The sequence below is a fragment of the Lissotriton helveticus genome, chromosome 4_1 (genome assembly GCF_964261635.1).
Source record: "Lissotriton helveticus chromosome 4_1, aLisHel1.1, whole genome shotgun sequence".
Lineage (NCBI taxonomy): Eukaryota > Metazoa > Chordata > Amphibia > Caudata > Salamandridae > Lissotriton > Lissotriton helveticus.
The window spans coordinates 673,976,003-673,993,345 of NC_136063.1; the positions used below are offsets into that span (position 1 = coordinate 673,976,003).

The following is a 17,343-nucleotide window of genomic DNA, read 5'->3' on the forward strand; positions in this document are numbered from 1 at the left end:
TGCGTCGTGTATTTTCCTGTCACATCTCGCTCAGTTCCTCTCCACACACCTCAATGGAGTGTGGAAAAACATTTACTAAATAGCGTATGCAATTGGTGATTTTTTATATTCTGGTGATGTCACATCTGGAAGTGAAGTTGCCCTCCAGCAGTGTGGTGCCACCTGGTGGCTCTTGGTAAAGTTATCCAGAACAGTCTGACAAATGAAAGGAGTATTCATAAGGTAAGGAATGTGCAGGATTATGAATCCACCAGAAATATTGTTACCAAACGTAAGTTAATTTTTCTTAGGAGGTTGAAGAGATAAAGATTGGTTGGTTAAATGTTGTACCTCCACATATTGATGATAGTAGTGGATAGTAAAATGCTGATATTTTAGCCTGGCAGGAGAATTTGACTGTGAAAAATGTATCAGTGGTCAGGTGATTGGAAAGATATTTTAGAACATGCAGGAAGCCCACAGTCAAATGAATGATTCAGGCAGCTGATTGCTAGTTTTCTAAGTCTATAGAGTGAAATTGTTTTATTTAAAGATTTGCAAAAACATTCCTGTTTTGCATTTACAGGCTTCCAGTGGTCAGCCTTCACCACAATCAGTGAAAACACCAAGGATGGAAACGACAACAGGAATTACTACAACTACCTCTTCACGTACTCCATCACTAAGTCTTCAGGGTCCCTTATGTCAACCTTCAGATCTGCCTGGCCCTTTAGAAGAACTGTCTCCAGACAGCATTGATGCCCATACTTTTGATTTTGAAACAATCACCCATCCAAACATAGAACAGTCTCTTAAACAAGGATCTCTTGACTTGGACTCTTTAGCAGAAAGCCCAGAGTCGGATTTTATGTCTGCAGTTAATGAGTTTGTTGTTGAGGAAAATCCAAACTCTCCAAATATTAGTGATCCACAGAGTCCAGAAATGATGGTGGAATCTTTGTATTCATCAGTTATTAATGCCATAGACAGCCGACGAATGCAGGACACAAAAGTGTGGCCAAAGGATGATGGCACAGAACATGCTTCCTTGAAAGTTAAGTTAGAAAAGTGTAAAGTTGCTGCCTTAGAATCACAATTAAATTTAAGGAATATCAAAGAGGACCTTGTTCACTTCAGGACACATGTTGAAAAAGAACAGTGTGACTTTACTGGTACCTTAAAGTATGTTTCAATAGAAATCAGAAACATTATTGAGAGGATGAAGGTCTCTCTTGAAAATATTTTGAAAGAAAACCATCAAAAAGAATTGCAGTCTGTAGAAAACAGATACGAAATAAGACTGAAAACATTAAGGGAGGATGGGGAAGTAAATGAACAAAAAATTAATCAACTAAAAGATGACTTAAAGGGTCTTGAAGCAGTCTTGCAAAATAAAAATTCTGAGTTTGCGTTGGTGAAGAATGAAAATGAGGCTTTTGTATGTCTGCAGAATGAGAAAGATCAGAAGTTGATTGGTTTGGAAAGCAAAGCGAAAGATCAACAGTGTTTGATCCTGGAATTAAAATCTGCAGAGGAGAAGGCTTTGCAAGATTTCTCAAAGCTTCAAGCTGAACATGATGAGCAAATAAGACTATTGAGGGCAGATTATGAGAGCCAAGAAAAAAGTCAGTTTATGGAATTTGAGCATAAATTACACGACAGACATGAACAGGATCTCCAAAAGATAACAGCTGACCATGCATCCCTTCTAGAGAAATTAAAAAGTGAAAATCAGAAAAGACTTGAGGAAATGCAGGAATCGCATGTAACTATTGTAATTGAAAAAGAAGAGCAGCTGCAAGACTTGAAGCAGAAAGTCTCTGAGCTGTCTGATTTAAGGTGCAAATTGGAAGTTGAAATGGCCCTGAAGGAAGCAGAGACTGACGAAATTAGACTCCTGCTAGAGGAAAACGCAGTCCAGCAGCAGAAGACTTTGAAGTCATTGATTGATAAAGAAACAGAATGTTTAAGACAAGAGATAAGCAAGTTAACTCAGAAAATTCAGGATAACAGTGATGAATATCAAGTGGGCCTAGCTGAAATGAGAACTTTGATGACAATTGAAAAAGACCAATGTATATCGGAACTGGTGGACCGTCATGATGAGGAAACCAACTTGCTACGGGCAGAACTGAGTAAAGTGTCTTCTTTATATCAAGAAACCTGTGAAGTGGAAAAAAGATTGCAAGAACAAATAATAGAACTAAACAATAAATGTGATGATGATATGAAAGCACTTAGAACTCAAAAAGAAGGAGAAATGTTTGCTCTGCGTGGACAGTTAGAACTGTGCCAAGCTTCTATTCATGGACTTGAAGAGGACAAAAAACTACTGCTGGCTACACAAGAACAGGACAAAACAGCGCTTCTCCAAAACTTCACTAGTGAAAAAGAGGAAGCTGTCCAAGCAGCCCTTAAAGAGTTTGAGTTACAGAGAGAAGCAGTTGAAAAAGAACTGTTAGAAAAAATACAGCAACTTGAAAAGCAAGTGAATCAGAGGTAGGAGTAACAAATTGACCACTTCTAGTTGGTTAATGTATAGAGCTCATCAAAAGAGTTTGCTTTAATTTCATGTATTTAGTGCACACTGTCTTGTAAACATTCCAAAGTTGTCCAGGAGTCATAAAGCATGCCATATGTTCATCATAGTTGTGTTTTGAGCACTTTCTGACTCTTTAACTAGAATGGAGCATAGTAAGAAAAAGTAAGTATCTTCTATTATGGTTTCAAATAAGATGGCTTATGCTGAAATGCCAATTCTGATGTTAACAATGACGAATACTTAATTATATTTCAGAGAAGCATCACAGTATGTTATGCATTTTGAAAGCTCTTTTCATCTAACTTTGAAACATAGTGCTCGGTTTAATATCACGAAAAGAATGTTGTACTTTTTGGAACATTCATAACCTGCGGCAATTTGTTATACTGCCTGCCTTTGCTATTTCCATGCCCAGAACTGAAATTTTGACTGTTTGTGCTTTGCAGTGTTACTCTATATTATGATTCCAGTCACAGGTGCATGGTCTCGTCCTCAGTACCATTGTGGCTGGCTGTGCTGAGGATGAGACCATCTTGACGTTAGCTTTTTTGTGCCTACAGCGTTTTTGTTGCAAATTCTTATAAATTGTCATGTTTTGTGATCATCAGAGGTTGGTGTAACCAAAGGATAAACATTATAGTTTCAGTTGGGAGCAGCCTTTGGTAGTTCTTTTTGTTTTCCTGTCCAGAGTCACCAGTAGTCTTACCATGATGCTCTTTTATTTTGCCTAAATCAAAAGATGTGCTTTAAATGAGGATATTATTATTTTGAAAAAAAAAACCTTCCTTTAAATTTCTTCAGTGAAACTATAATATTATCATAAGGTATTACAATGTAAAATCAAAAGAAGGCATTGTAACACCTGAATACCATTATCATAGGTGTTTGTTTTACATGACAGGTTTTATAAATTTGTTTCTGCTGCCTTTTCCTTGTGCAATGTTTTTGATTCGATATATCCTTCCTTCTTTCTGGTTTTTGGAGGGAGGTGCATTAACTAAACAAATATTGGAAAGGTTTCTGCAGTAAATGCGAGTTTTGACCTTAGCAACAAAAAAGCTCAAGGAAATTATAGTTCAGTTAGTTGGGCTGTCCTCACATGTCTCAGAAAATTAGGGTGGTGTGGCTGTGGGTTTATTCCAGTTGACTCCTCTATTATACATCCCTCACTTATTTTTTTCCTTCAGTTTCTATTTTGATATCCTGAAGTGAGCACATTTAATGTCTTTGGATTATAGTTTCTAGAGATAGATGTATCTGTGAGGATGTCTTAAATATGTTTCAATCAAACAGACTGCATTGCCCATTGGATAATAATTAGTTTTGTAAATTTGCCTGGCCTACATTTTTATATATATTTTTTGCAGTAATGTTTTGTGTTTTCGTGACTGTGGCACGGATGAAAAATTATTCTTTATAATGCATTTTAGCATTTCATTTACCTCTCCCCAACCCCCGATTTGTCAAAGTCAATACAAGAGGCATTTGGAATTAAACTTCATTATATACATTTTAGTAAGTCAATCACTGAAACTCTCTGGTAGACTTTTTCCGACTGGCTCATACTCAGCCCTGGTATAGCACAGATAAATATGTTTAATTCTCTCCTATAATGATCTATACATTTGTTTGTGTTATCAATGTTCTTGTGCTTATTCCATTCTCATCAATGTAATTTACATGTGGAATGAATGAACGATTGAAATCAACTTCTAAAGCGCAACTGGTGCTATGCGAAGATAGGGAAGCAAGGCCCGATTAAACTTCTCCGAAGAGAAAAGTCTTCAGGCAAGCCTTAAAAATGGGTTCTGTAGAGATTTCCATGAGATTTTCCAGAAGGGAATTCCACAGGCTTGGAGAACCTGGAACCATCCATATTTAGTCCTAAATAGGTCTATCTGCAAATGAAAAATGAATACTGACAAACATTGGGTGCATAGCCTGATGGCATAATATATTTCACTTCTGTTTGCTTTGTGTCAGTACACCATTTAAAGCTCCAATTTAGCATTCATTATAAATTCCAATGTTTATTTTTTCAAAATATTTAATTTACTTGTGGCACATTGTTTATATTTGCACTTTAATCCTCTCCTATATAGCATAAATGCAGTTTTGCCTAGCAGAATATCATTATATAACGGTCAACCTTCCACTGGGCTCAGGCTAACCTAGTCATGGGTGCTTCATCACTGGGTTGGGATGCTCATCTGAGCAACATGGTAGTGCAGGGCATTCTGTCTGTGTCTAACTGAATATGATTATATAACAGTTAACCTCCCACTATTTTGCCTGCCTGCCTGAACGTTGTAAGACTCTTTTCTCTCATTGCATCGAACCTGCAGTGCCTCAATTTTGATCCCGTTTATGAAATGCATATAATTTGTAGGTGCTCACTGCTCATTGAAAATCACAAAGTCATGGTTTTACTCCTCTCACATGTAGTAATTCCAAGTCCTTCATCTCTAAGCATAATCAAAACAAACCAATTTCTCCATGGTGTGTACCAGGACTCTTCCAGAGGTGACTTGCTTGCTACTTATCAGGTTTGCTGAATCTTCTTGGTGGGAAATTGTAACAATCATATTTGGATGTTTCATGGAGGCACAATGGCTACACGTTTGCTCTACACTCTGTTTGCATCCTCAACAAGTCTCTAACAAATTACCTCCATCACCACCTCAGTTGAAAATATAGTATGCCAGCCAAAAACAAAAAAATTAACATCTTGCTTCTTTGCTTCCCCCTGACATGGAGGTAGGTTGCATGTACTACACTAGGGCAACCTAATAAACACCCAGGTGACTGGGTAAAATATACCTATGCAGAAATTTTCACCTGAAGGAGAACATTCTGTTAAAATAGCAGTAAAACTAAATATCTGCGGACTTAAATCATCACAAAAATATCTTTTAGGCAACTAAAGTCTTTAAGACTGCAAGGCATACTTCTATGTAAATCTTCGTTACATACAATTAATTATATCAAACTACAAGTAAAACTTAAAACAGGGTTAGATGTATTAGATTGTTTCATTGAGACATATGAGCCTATGAGCTTGACAATGCTCTACAGTTCTTCTCTCTTCCAAATGTTTGGGAATGCATGGCTTGGCTGCTTAACACTCATTTAAATCTTAGTAAACTTTGACTTTTGTGTAACTCCCTAATGTGTGTTCCATCACAATTAATGGACCCTTGCTCCGCTGATTTCTCCATCACACATAGAGCTTCTTCCCAACTGTGCTTGGTAGTGCCACAATCAAAATCAAAGTATTGATTTTTACCTGAGCTCCTCTTATCTTACCTTACTGTTTGCCTTCAATGAGTGGGACAGGACCATCATCTGCAAGTGGGGTGAGGTAATACACCTTTTGTGGGTTATAGTACAAACAGCATTTATACGTTATGGTGAAGATACAGGGTAGCATAAAAATAAATCCATCAGGGCACATATGTCACTGTTCTCCTTCTCAGAGTCATCCGCCTAATTTCAGGTAAAGTACTATTTTTTTAACTTGGTTTTATTGTGAAAAAAACATAGCAGAACCTTGTTAATACAAACAGTGATACATAAATATTCATGACCGATAACAATTTTCCAAGTGATTGTTAATACTTGGTAACTATGAAAAGTTTACAACCTGCACAGGAGCAGAAAGGAATAAAAGAGGTGCTAAGCTTCCAATAATGCAGAACATATGTTGAAACATATTCAGTCACATATTGCGAGCAGATAATAACAAGCAAGTTAATCATAAAGTAAAATTATAAAATGAAAAACCAAAATTCTTCTTTGTCAAATTTGAGTCCAATTTACAGAGGTTTCGTTACTTCTTCATCACTAGTCGACTTGTGAATTTGATCCATCTGTACATTATAAGGAAAGCTCATTCAATGATTCTAAAATAAATCTCTTCTACTAAACCTCGCCCAGCAAACATCTGGATCTTAGCAAATTTTAGGTTGTGGCTAATGAGACAACTTATCTTTCTAGTTTGTTGTAATTTGCTGCAATGCATTTGCAATAAATATGTAAACCATTTTATCTTTAAAAGTAAGAATGTTCCCATGATAGGAAACTGGGCTTTTGTTGCAGTTGTCCCCCCACATTTTGCCCCCCCCCCTCCTCCCCCTTTTAGCTGATAGATGCTGATTTTGGACTCTGACAGTGCACTGAGCTTGCTAACCAGACCTCAGTTTCAATGCTCCTTCCTTGAAACAAAGTGATGTCTGATTGTTTGTAATAGGCCAAGGACTTTAGTATCCCCGTAAGACCTTAGTAAATGGTACTCCAGGTACCTAGGGCATGGGCACTAAAGAGGGTCCATATGGCCTGCAGGATATCTTATGCCACCCTAGGGGATCCACACACAAATTCCACACAGACTACCATTGCAGGCTGCATGACATGGCGCAAACCATGTTTGAAAACCTGACATTGCACCCTCCTGTGTGCTATGCCAAAGACCCTACATGGGTATTATGTCAGTCACCCTTACAGCAGGCCTTGGAGACCTAAGGCAGGGTGCATTATAGCAGGTGTGGATATGTCTGCCTGAGCAGATATGCCCCTATAATGTCAAGTTTCATTGCTGGTGAGCAGGGAAGCCATCTTAAGGTATTTATTGGGTATCAATCAAAACGGGTTTCCCAGCTACATAATGGCTTCACCAACACCTATGATCTTTAGTATCAAAACATCTCGTATTACTAAACCAATATTGATCCCAGTGATGAATTTATTATTAATACATGCATGTTGAAGGGTACCTTAGATGTACCCCCTGAACCCTACTAGTCTTCTAGTGTGCTGACGGACATGTTCTGTCCAGCCTGCCACCACAGACAAGTTTCTGATCCCCCCTAGGAGGTGACAGTCCCACTCTCAGAGGTCAGAAACAGTGCCTCTCTGGCAGGAGATGTTTTCACCTCCTCCAGCAGGATGGCTAGTAAATTAGCATGTCTGGCGGGGACCTTCAAAGAGCACAGCACCTTTGATATGTGACCCTGGCTTCCCCAGAACTAGAGTATTTCACCCACCACCCCACCCTGAGACACATTTGGCACTATGACAGGCGGCAAATTAGCTATGCAGGAGGCGTGTTGCTCTGCCAGGCTTGACACAACTCTAGGGTGGGCAGCCTGAAGTGAACGTGAAAATTGGAATTCCATCATCTTGTGTGTGGTGGTATTGCGAACTCGGGACAGGGTGATGCTCACTGCCCACAGGAAGTGGTCATCTTGGGGGTGTAGTGACCCCAGGGAAAAGTAGCCCATTGGCTACTACCTTTCACTTTCCTTAACACCCTTAAATTGAGTATTTAGGTGGCCCCCTGACAACAGGAAAGCTGATTCAACTACTGGGAACCGAGAAACAATGAAGGACTGGCAAGAGCTAGAACTGAAGACCTGCACCAAAGATTGGCACACAACCCTGCCAGGCTACTTCCACTACGACCATTGCTGAACTGACTTCACCAAACGCTGGATACTGTTCCCAGAACTGTCCGCCCTTCAACAACCAGGAAAGATCTCCTTTGGAGTGGAGGAGCTGTTCCCCTGCATCTCCAGGCTCCGCAAAGCATCTGCTGGTCCACTGTGATACCAGCCATTGGGCTCACCGAACGAGCAGCCCAACAGGAGATAGGTCTTAGTGCTCCCGGAGATCAGATACATCTCCCTACCGAGTTTGGTGTTGCCAAGACTTCCAGGAGTTGCACAGCACCAATACCCTGGGTAGCAGAGCAATTGCAGCAACCACAGCTTGTTGGTGGTCCAGACCGGACTCCCAACAGCCCAAAGCAAGACCTACAGTCAAGGGATGTCAGGATTTGCCAGGCCACCTCAGAAAATGGCACTGCTGCCCTGTTACCTTCTTCATCAGGTCGCTCAGACTTAGAGTAAGTCTGTGATCAACCATGACCTGACACCTTAAACCCCCCTGAACATGCTCCCAATAGCCCGAGTCTGAGGGAGGCGACAGTGCCCTAGTGTGGCACATCTCTGTGTGCCATGCTTGCCACCCACTACCCTGGCATAGGTCAGACACTTCTCTAGCTGGGTGCACTATACCAGTGGCGAGGGTACAGGAGCACGAGCCCTGTACCCTACAGTGTCTAAGCCAATTCTTAGACGTTATAAGTGCAGTGCTACCATTAAGAGTATATGATGCTGGGAGTTTGTCATTATGAACTTCACAGTTTCCTAATGGCTGCACTGAAAACTGAGAAGTTTAGTATCAAACTTCTCAGCACATTCAACCCACACTGATGCCAGTGTGGAATTTAATGAAAAATGCACACAGAGGGCATCTTAGAGATGCCCCCCTGAAAAACGACCTCACACTAGTGTCCAGGCTGAGTGGCTGCTTTCAGCTGCCACCACCAGACATGTTTCTGGACCCCTGGGTCGAGAGCCTGCTGCTCTTGAATGAATGAATGAAGCAAGATTTATAATGCGCAACTTAGCCCAAGGGCATCAAGGCCGAAGGCAAAGCCAAAAATTAAAACAGCAAGTCTGAGTTACCGGGTCCATGGCTTAGAGGTAAACCTCACGGAACAGCCAAGATTTTAAATCCTTGCGAAATAAAGCCAGAGATGGTTGTGCCATCAGATCGAGCGAAAGGGAGTTCCAAAGCTTAGGAGCCTGAGAGGAAAAAGCTTTCCCCCACCATCTGGCCTTGGCAAATCTAGGCACTCAGAGGAGCTTTTTGGTGGAGGTTCGAAGGGCTCTGGTTGGGAGGTAGGGAACAAGAAGGGACCTGATACCCTCCGACCCAGAGCCATAGATGGCCCCAAGGGCTAGGCAGATAAGCTTAAACGAGATCCTTGCCTGAATGGGCAGCCAGTGAAGGTATTTCCTTGCCAGGGAAACTGAGGAGAGCCTGGGAAGATTGAGCACCAACTTGGCTGCTGCATTCTGGACCATCTGTAATCGATGGACAGAGCTCTTATTCATGCCCACGTATAGTGCATTACAGTAGTCCAATCTTGATGATACTAACGCTACCGTCGCCTGCTTCCTTGCATCAAAGGAAAGATATGAACCTATCTTTCTAAGGATCCTAATGATCCCACAGCATGTGGATACGGTCCTGCTAACCTGAAGGTCAAATGAAAGGGAAGTGTCGATCAGGACCCCAAGGTTCCTGGCCGAGTGAGATGGAAGAGGGCAATCCCCCAGGGAGTCAGGCCACCAATCTTTAGACCAAGTATCATGACCACCGCCAAAAATCAGGACATCGGTCTTTTCTCCGTTAAGTTTTAAGAAGTTTTGCACCATCCAGCGGGAAACTGCCTCCATACAGGTTTTAAAATTGAGGGCAGAGTCTTTCACCGACTGGGTAAGGGAGACCATGATTTGGGTGTCGTCGGCATAAGACAACTCCTCAAATCCATAGGATCTCACCACCTTGGCAAGTGGGGCCACATAGATATCAAAAAGGGTGGGACTTAGAGAAGATCCCTGGGGGACCCCACATTGCACAGGAGTGGAAGGAGACCGGAAATCACCCAGTTTAACTCTCTGCTCCCTATGATGGAGAAAAGAAGCTAGGAGTCTGAGGGCAGGGCCCCCAATACCCATCTCCCCCAGCCTGGAAACAAGGATGGAGGGGGACAGGGTGTCGAAGGCCGCTGTCAGCTCAAGTAATACCAACAGGGTGATCTGACTCCTGTCTACCTTCGAACGGATGTTATTAATCACCACAGTCAGAGCTGATTCGGTGCTGTGGTCTCGCCGAAAGTCATGCTGTGAAATATTCAAGAGATTCGAGTCGTCCAGAAAGGTGGTAATATGTTGATTGAGGTGGACTTCAAGTATTTTGGCTGGGGCAGGAAGCAAGGAAATGGGTCGGAAATTTTTCAAAACCCCAGAGTCCAATGAGGCTTTCTTCAAGAGAGGCTTAACCACCGCCAATTTCCAAGGAAGGGGAAAAACCCCCCTCCGTAATGGCAAGGTTAAGCACCTCTAGAAGAAGGGGCAAAATCACCTCCCTACAGCTCTTCAAGATTTTCAAAGGACAGGGGTCCAAAGGAGAACCTGATTTAATCCTGTCGAGAAGGCGATTTGATTCTTCAAGGGTAAGAAGAGGGAAGGTGAGAAGGCTAGGCCCAAGCTGAACAGAGGTCAGTACCACAATAGTGGGTGAAGGGGAAAGGGAGGGATCAGACCCCAGGTTAAGCCCCTGATTGAGGGTTTCCAAGGAGCTGTGTATATCAGCAATTTTCATGTGGAAGAAAGTGGAAATCTTATTACAAAGCTCCTGGGATTCAACTATGGAGTCCACCTTCTGAGTGGCCGAAAGGGAGTCTTGGGGGCCTGAAACAATGCACATCATGGGACGAGGTGCCAAGCCTCCTCCCCCAGGATGGGCAGAGTCCACAAAGAGGAAGCTTCAAAGGCTTGCCGCCTTTGTGATCTTCCCCAGGCCTTTTGCTGCTCCCAGCAACTGGTCCCCACCGGTTCTGACCCCCACTTTGGGCGGGAGAACCAGTGGGAAAACTAAGTGAGGAAGGGAGGTGTGCCCACCTTTGTCAACCCCACCCCGCAAGTGGGGAAGGCAAGGTGAAGCCCAACTCTCAGTCCCCGCGATCTTGTAGATGGGGGGGATCCAGCCAACCAGAGTGAGGCATATGCCCTCCCTCCCACTGGAGAGTGACATAATAGGGGTTGTACCCACCCCACGGAAGGGACCCATTGGTCCCAACCTTTTATTTACCTACCTGTAACGCCCCTAAACCTAGTATTTAGTGGCACCCCTGAACCATGCCTCCTCAGACAAACCACAAGAAGGAAAGAAGTAGAGGACCAAATAGCTGTGCCGAAGCTAAGACGAGGAGGATGCCCACTGATTTGGCCCCCAGCCCTACCGGCCTGTCCCCACCTCGAACCTGCAGAAGTGAAACTCCGGTGTGTCCTGCAGCCAGCAACTTCAAGAACCCAGCGGACCTGCCCTGACTATGTCTCCCGTGAACACCAGATTTGTTCTCCCACAGACTCTGGCAAAATCCACGAGTCCGCTCCCGACGCCCACGGCCCGGCTTCGAGTGGCTCAACACCACGAGGAGGTCTCCCCGGCGATCCTTACCCAAGATCCGGTGATCCCTGACCTGCCTCAAGTCTACTGCTGACGCCTGCAGCTTCAATCCGGAGGGTCCCCCCAACCGCGACAAGGAGCTGGTAAGACGATCCGACCCTAAAAGACACCCCGGCACCTGATGCCCCACGGCCTTCGATGGCCCAATCGACGGTGTCTAGCCAACCCCCAGCATCCCAATGTACCTCTCCAAGTGTTGGTCTCACCCAGAAGACCTTTGTCCCCGATCCTGCAGTGTGTTTGCAAACTGGAGAAACCCTATTTAAAGCAACAGGACGCCCAATGACAAAACTGCACTCTGCACCTGGCCCAACTAGTGCCACTGAGGGTGCACCGTTGGTGCTGCCTTGAACCCCCATTTGCCCTGAGCTTAAGTCCAGGAGCTTTGCTCCCACAACCTCGTGGCGTGCTCGTAAGCAGCCACCAGCCAGAGACCCCCTAACCCCCATTGGATAACATTGGGCTTCAGCACTCTGCACCCGGCCGCCCTAGTGCCACTGAGGGTGTAACAAGAGTGCATTTTTGACCCTGGGAGACCCCTGAGTCTACCCCCAGAATACCCACTCCCACAACAAAGTACATACCTGTTAATCGATAACATTATTTCCTCCCATAGGATAACATTGACTGTTTTTCTATGAAAAGTGTGGAGTTGGAAAATCTATAAAAGTCTTTTAAACTGTGCCCAAATAACAAAAACGCTTTTATTGACCTGTTTACAGGAAATGTCCCAGTGCAGTATCCAGGTATACTACACCATGTAAGAAAAGTAATCTGTAAAGTAATCTACTTGACATTTTATTGAAAAGCCAATACAAAGTATATGTATAGTATTTCAAAGCATTGCAATACTAGTAGTTCTACTGTAATCGAGCCAATGTATATATACAACTGCAATTTAAACTGTATACAACTACAATTCGAACTGTATTAGTACTGCAAAGTATAAATCACTTACATGTGCCAGGCTTGCTTGGTTCTTGGAAATAAAATAACTGAAAGAATATTTTTATGCAAAACCAAATTGGTCTGAAGTTCAGTCTATGTGTGAAATCATTTGCTAATTTTGTACAACAAATGCTTAACACGACCCTCTGATAAAGCCTTACTGCTCGCGCACACTACCACAAATAATAAATAAAGTGCCATTTACCTTTACCTCTGCCTACCTTTGGGGTTCCACTGGACTCTGTGCACACTATACCTCTCTTTGGTATAGTATATACAGAGCCAGCTTTCTACACCAAGCACATTCTTTTCCTACAAAGCTAGAGTTAAAACAACACAGAAATAAGAGATAAAAAGAGAATGTGGTCTAAATTAGTAATGTAAGTCATCTATTAAGATAAGCTACCAGGATAAATTAGGTAGGACAAACCAAGGTTTAAATAGAGACATACATTCACAGGGATCAAAAAATCATAAAACATTTACTAGACCTGCATGTCTAGTAACTTTAATAATCTACTCAACCTAACAGTAATGTACCCGTGAACTGGTCTCAAATTGTGTGATCCTAGGCAAATATTTTGTCTTGTATAGCCGCCTTTTTCTTTATTATCAAATAAGAGAGCACCTTCAAAAAATAATAACTTTTTATTTTCTATACTAAATGTTTGCTCCATATATAACAAGAATCGAGCCCATATATAGGGTACACATGATTCCTGACTTGCCTCTTAGTTCACTAATAGCATTGTCATCTGGGCAGGAGCAGTAATAATTCGCAGTTCATGTTTAAAAACTCACTTTTTCTAAATATATTACCAAAGAATGATGTGGTAGTGCATTGTCATTTACAGGTAGCATATGTTCCATTGAAATGGCCACAAAATCTTCCCACTAACATGTAGTTTTACTGATAATAGCGCATACAATGTTTTTGAAAATTGTGTTTCAGCAAAAATATTTAACATTTGCACATCACCAAGTAAAGTTTTCTAATTTATTTTGATCCTATAAAAATATTGTTTTCATCACAGAATTACAACAAGCATTTGCAATGCAATTGGTCTCACCTTTGGGACCATATTTGTATTTAGCTATGCAGCCCATTAGCCTGGGTGCTGAAAAACCTACTGTTCTTTAACATGGAGGGAAAGTAAGCCCCAAACTGCGTGACACGCCAGGTATGGGAAGACATGGAGAGAAATATTGCATTTCAGCGGGAAATGTTATAGTCCAAAGCTCTGTTTTTAATATAAAATCAGGGCCTTTGGTGGTCATAGCACTGAAAATACAAGATTTCAAAAAAATATTATTGTCTACGGGTGCTCGTGGAAGGCCATTTCTATGGACTGGAATCTAGAGAATGCTGAAGTGATTTTCAAATTTTACTGACCTCTGCTGGTCGTTTTCTATCAAGAAAGGTAAATAGAGGCAGTTGACTGTAAAATTTAAAAAAAAGTCACCTCAGCAATTCCGGTATTTTACTGACCTCTTCTGGTCGTTTTCTATCAAGACAGTTAAATAGAGGCAGTTGAACAGAAAAAAAGTCCCTACACTGAAGCAGATAAGTCCTAGGGCTGATCTCCAAAGCCCACAAAGTATATAAGTATATAATACGTATATACCAAAGTATATACAAGAGGCCTCAAATGCTCACCTAAAAATGGGTCTTCATAACTATTGAAATATATTTGAAATGTTTGAACAGTTCACTTTGCTATTTCAGTGTTGTGTTACAAAAAAGCCTGACATTGTATATCCTTTCATTTAACATGATTTGCACAGTTTAATTGTCACACAGTTCACTCTACCCAATCCTCTAAATCACGTCACAGAAAGAAAAATAAATGTAATCAGATAAGCTGACTTTTGACCTCAGTCTCTGAAAGCCAGCAAATGTGACAAGATAACCAGATTTAATGGCATTTTTATTGCTCTTTCACTTTGTGAGCAATAAAGATGCCTTTAAATCTTGTTATCTTGTCACATTTGTTCTGCTTTCAGAGACAGAGGTCAAAAGTCAGTTTGTCTTCCCTGAAGTTAGAGGATTTTCAACTCCCCAGAAGAGTAGTCCCTAAAAATAGCTCCTTGCTGACAATGGGCGAGTGGATTTTTCGAGCCCTGCATTCAGGAGACAATAATAAGTGAGTACAGATGCAACACTTAACCACTTCAACGCTAATGACAAAGCCAGCTCGTCATGGGCGTTACCTGCCCTGCGCTCATGACGAGCTGGCTTTGTCACAAACAAGCCATTTACTACTTTTTCAGCGCACAGCAGGTAAACGCGGTAGCGCTGAAGCAGTTAACAAAGTTTTCAAATTAGACTCACTTTTCAGGTCTCGCATACGCAGCAGCGCACAAGCGTTGCTTAAGAGGGACCTCTTGGAATCGCACTGTACTTTCTTCGAAACTCGTGCATGTTTTGCACTGTTTCTAATGAGTACTCGTGCATGCAGAGCGTTTGCCTTGCGGGAACGAGCAGCGGCGCCATCTGTTTGCAATTATCGCGCCTTGCTGCTCGCTGCCACGCGGGCTGCGCTTGTCTTTCAGCGCTTGTTTAATTTTACCACTGAGCACTGCGCAGCCCTCCAAGGACACCACGCTCAGTGTTAAAGTAAAAAAAAATAAAAAAGAAACCGAGCGCTGTGTCCTTAAAGCGGCGCCGCACTCAGTTTTAAACGTACTGTTTATCCAGTGCAGTATTTCACTTTCTTTTACTTTCCACTTTGCGCAGAAATAAATTGTTTCTTTTCAAGGTTTAGGCATTAATCAACCATGGATTGCGGACTGCAATGTACAAGAAAATACATCAAAGGGCTCACGCAGGGCTACCCGCACTCCCAAACGTACTATTTTCAGCCACCAGTTATAGGACAATAGAGACCGTGCCTCATGTAAGCATTTTAAAGATACATTCAGGCATAAGCAGTATTTTTTGGGATTGTATCTGTAAAGTGCTGCACCTCTCTCTGATAAGAGGGAGTCAATGGTACAAATTTGAGAGCCCGAGCCCTGAGAGCGAGCCCAAAGGCACGCTCTGGATGCTCCAGCTCTGTGTGCAACAGCCACATTCCAGCAAGCACCCTTTCCAATCCGAGCATTAATTGCTGCATTACCGCTGCCCGGTAAAGACAGTCAGCAAAGCTCAGTAAAGCAAGCTTCTCCTCCCCGCCCAGCTCTCCCGTGATTATCCAGGACTGCCCGTATCCATCAACTTCTCTCCAGGACATACATCCACTGGAGGTCACATCATATATAACCAGCATGCATGCTGTGTATATAGCGAAAGAGGGTGACGTAGAGAAAGGTGACTGGGAACTACAGATATTTTAGAAAGAAAAAATAACGGCACGCTGCAACTCTATCCCACAGGATTTATTTTACCAGGGGAACATGTCTTAGAGAGGGACGTACTGTTTCGTACTCTAGTACAACCTGCATCCCAGGAGTTTCTGATTTGCCTCAAAGTAGAATAAAAGCCATACAAGTCCCTTTCTGCCCAGATGTACCTGGTCTTAAGGAGCACTGACTTACCTGAAATCTCAGGGTCCCTCCGCCACACCCCCCTCTCCCAAGGCCAGTGTGCTTCTGTAAATGTTGTGAATATAAAGATGTGTGCTTTTGTGTTTGGTTGATTCTGCCGGGACTAGAGAGAAGCGACTTGATTTACACTTCCACAAAGGCCCCCAAAGCCCTCGTTTTAGTGGCCTCTAACTTTCTTGTTCTTCATTGGATGAAAGGCTTGCTCGTCATCAGGGCAGGGCAGTTTATGTTAAGCAGTTAATAAGATGATAATAAAGTGCTTCATCACTGTGCTATTTACAAGTCTGTGGTTCACTGCCCTTCTCAGGCAATGCGGAGTAGTCTGTGCTTCAGTCAATAAATATTCCTGCCTGGGTGTTTCATGCACAGCATTTGATCAATAAATGCATGCTCTGGTGAACTGTATTTTTGGGAATGTTCCGCAGGACCTTGGAATGTTATTTCATGTATAAGGTGTGGATGAAATCTATGTGACTGGCAAGTAATATTTTCTGATCCAGTTTGAGGTAATTTACCATTGGTTTGTTGGTTCTTTATTTTTTTCATGTATTTATTTCTCAAGAGCCCTTTTTTGATGGTACACTGCATCGTCAGTACTAGAAATATTTTAAAGAAGAATGTGACCTAACGGCCAGAGCTGCCAACTCTGGAGTTGGGGAGCCAGGTTCGAGGCTCGGCGTCGGCTCAACATCCTGTAATTCTGGGCAAATCACTTAATCTCCCAGTGCCTACCAAAAAAAAGCATTTGCAATGCAATAGGTCTCGCAATTTAGAAACTTTGACCTATTGGTATCGTAAATGACAAGGCCTTTTATTATTGTAGGTTTTATAAACTCAAAATTCAAGGCATTGCTATTTACAATATCAATATTTACAATATCAATAGCTCAAAATCTCACAATTGCGAGACCTTTTGCATTGCAAATGCTTGTTTATGATTGTACTACTCCTTCTCACACCATTCAGAGCTAATTTCACATGCTTTTCCCCGCACCCTCTACTAGGGTCTTCCGAACACCGTAATCACCCAACCTCACTTTACATTCTGCTGCCTTCTCCCTCTTCTTCTAATTTACCTTCACACAGCCTCATCCTGATTGACATGCTTCTTTTTCTCATTGATCCATACTGTACATGTTTTTCCTTTCAACACAAACCTCATGGCCGGCTAATTTGTCTTCTTCAGGACTTTGTTAAATCTCTCCACTATCCCATTTGCTTCCAGATGT

The 17,343-nt window shown here is 42.3% G+C and overlaps 1 protein-coding gene across 6 annotated transcripts in view; it reads left to right on the forward strand.

Annotated features, from left to right (window-relative positions):
- Positions 1-17,343, forward strand: part of RB1CC1 (RB1 inducible coiled-coil 1) — a 647,143-nt gene that overhangs the window by 372,063 nt on the left and 257,737 nt on the right. For all 6 annotated transcript variants that reach the window (XM_078687307.1, XM_078687311.1, XM_078687309.1 and 3 more), the window contains one exon: positions 566-2,478. In XM_078687307.1, the coding sequence (XP_078543433.1) occupies positions 566-2,478 (1,913 nt within the window). The remainder of the gene's footprint in view (positions 1-565; positions 2,479-17,343) is intronic.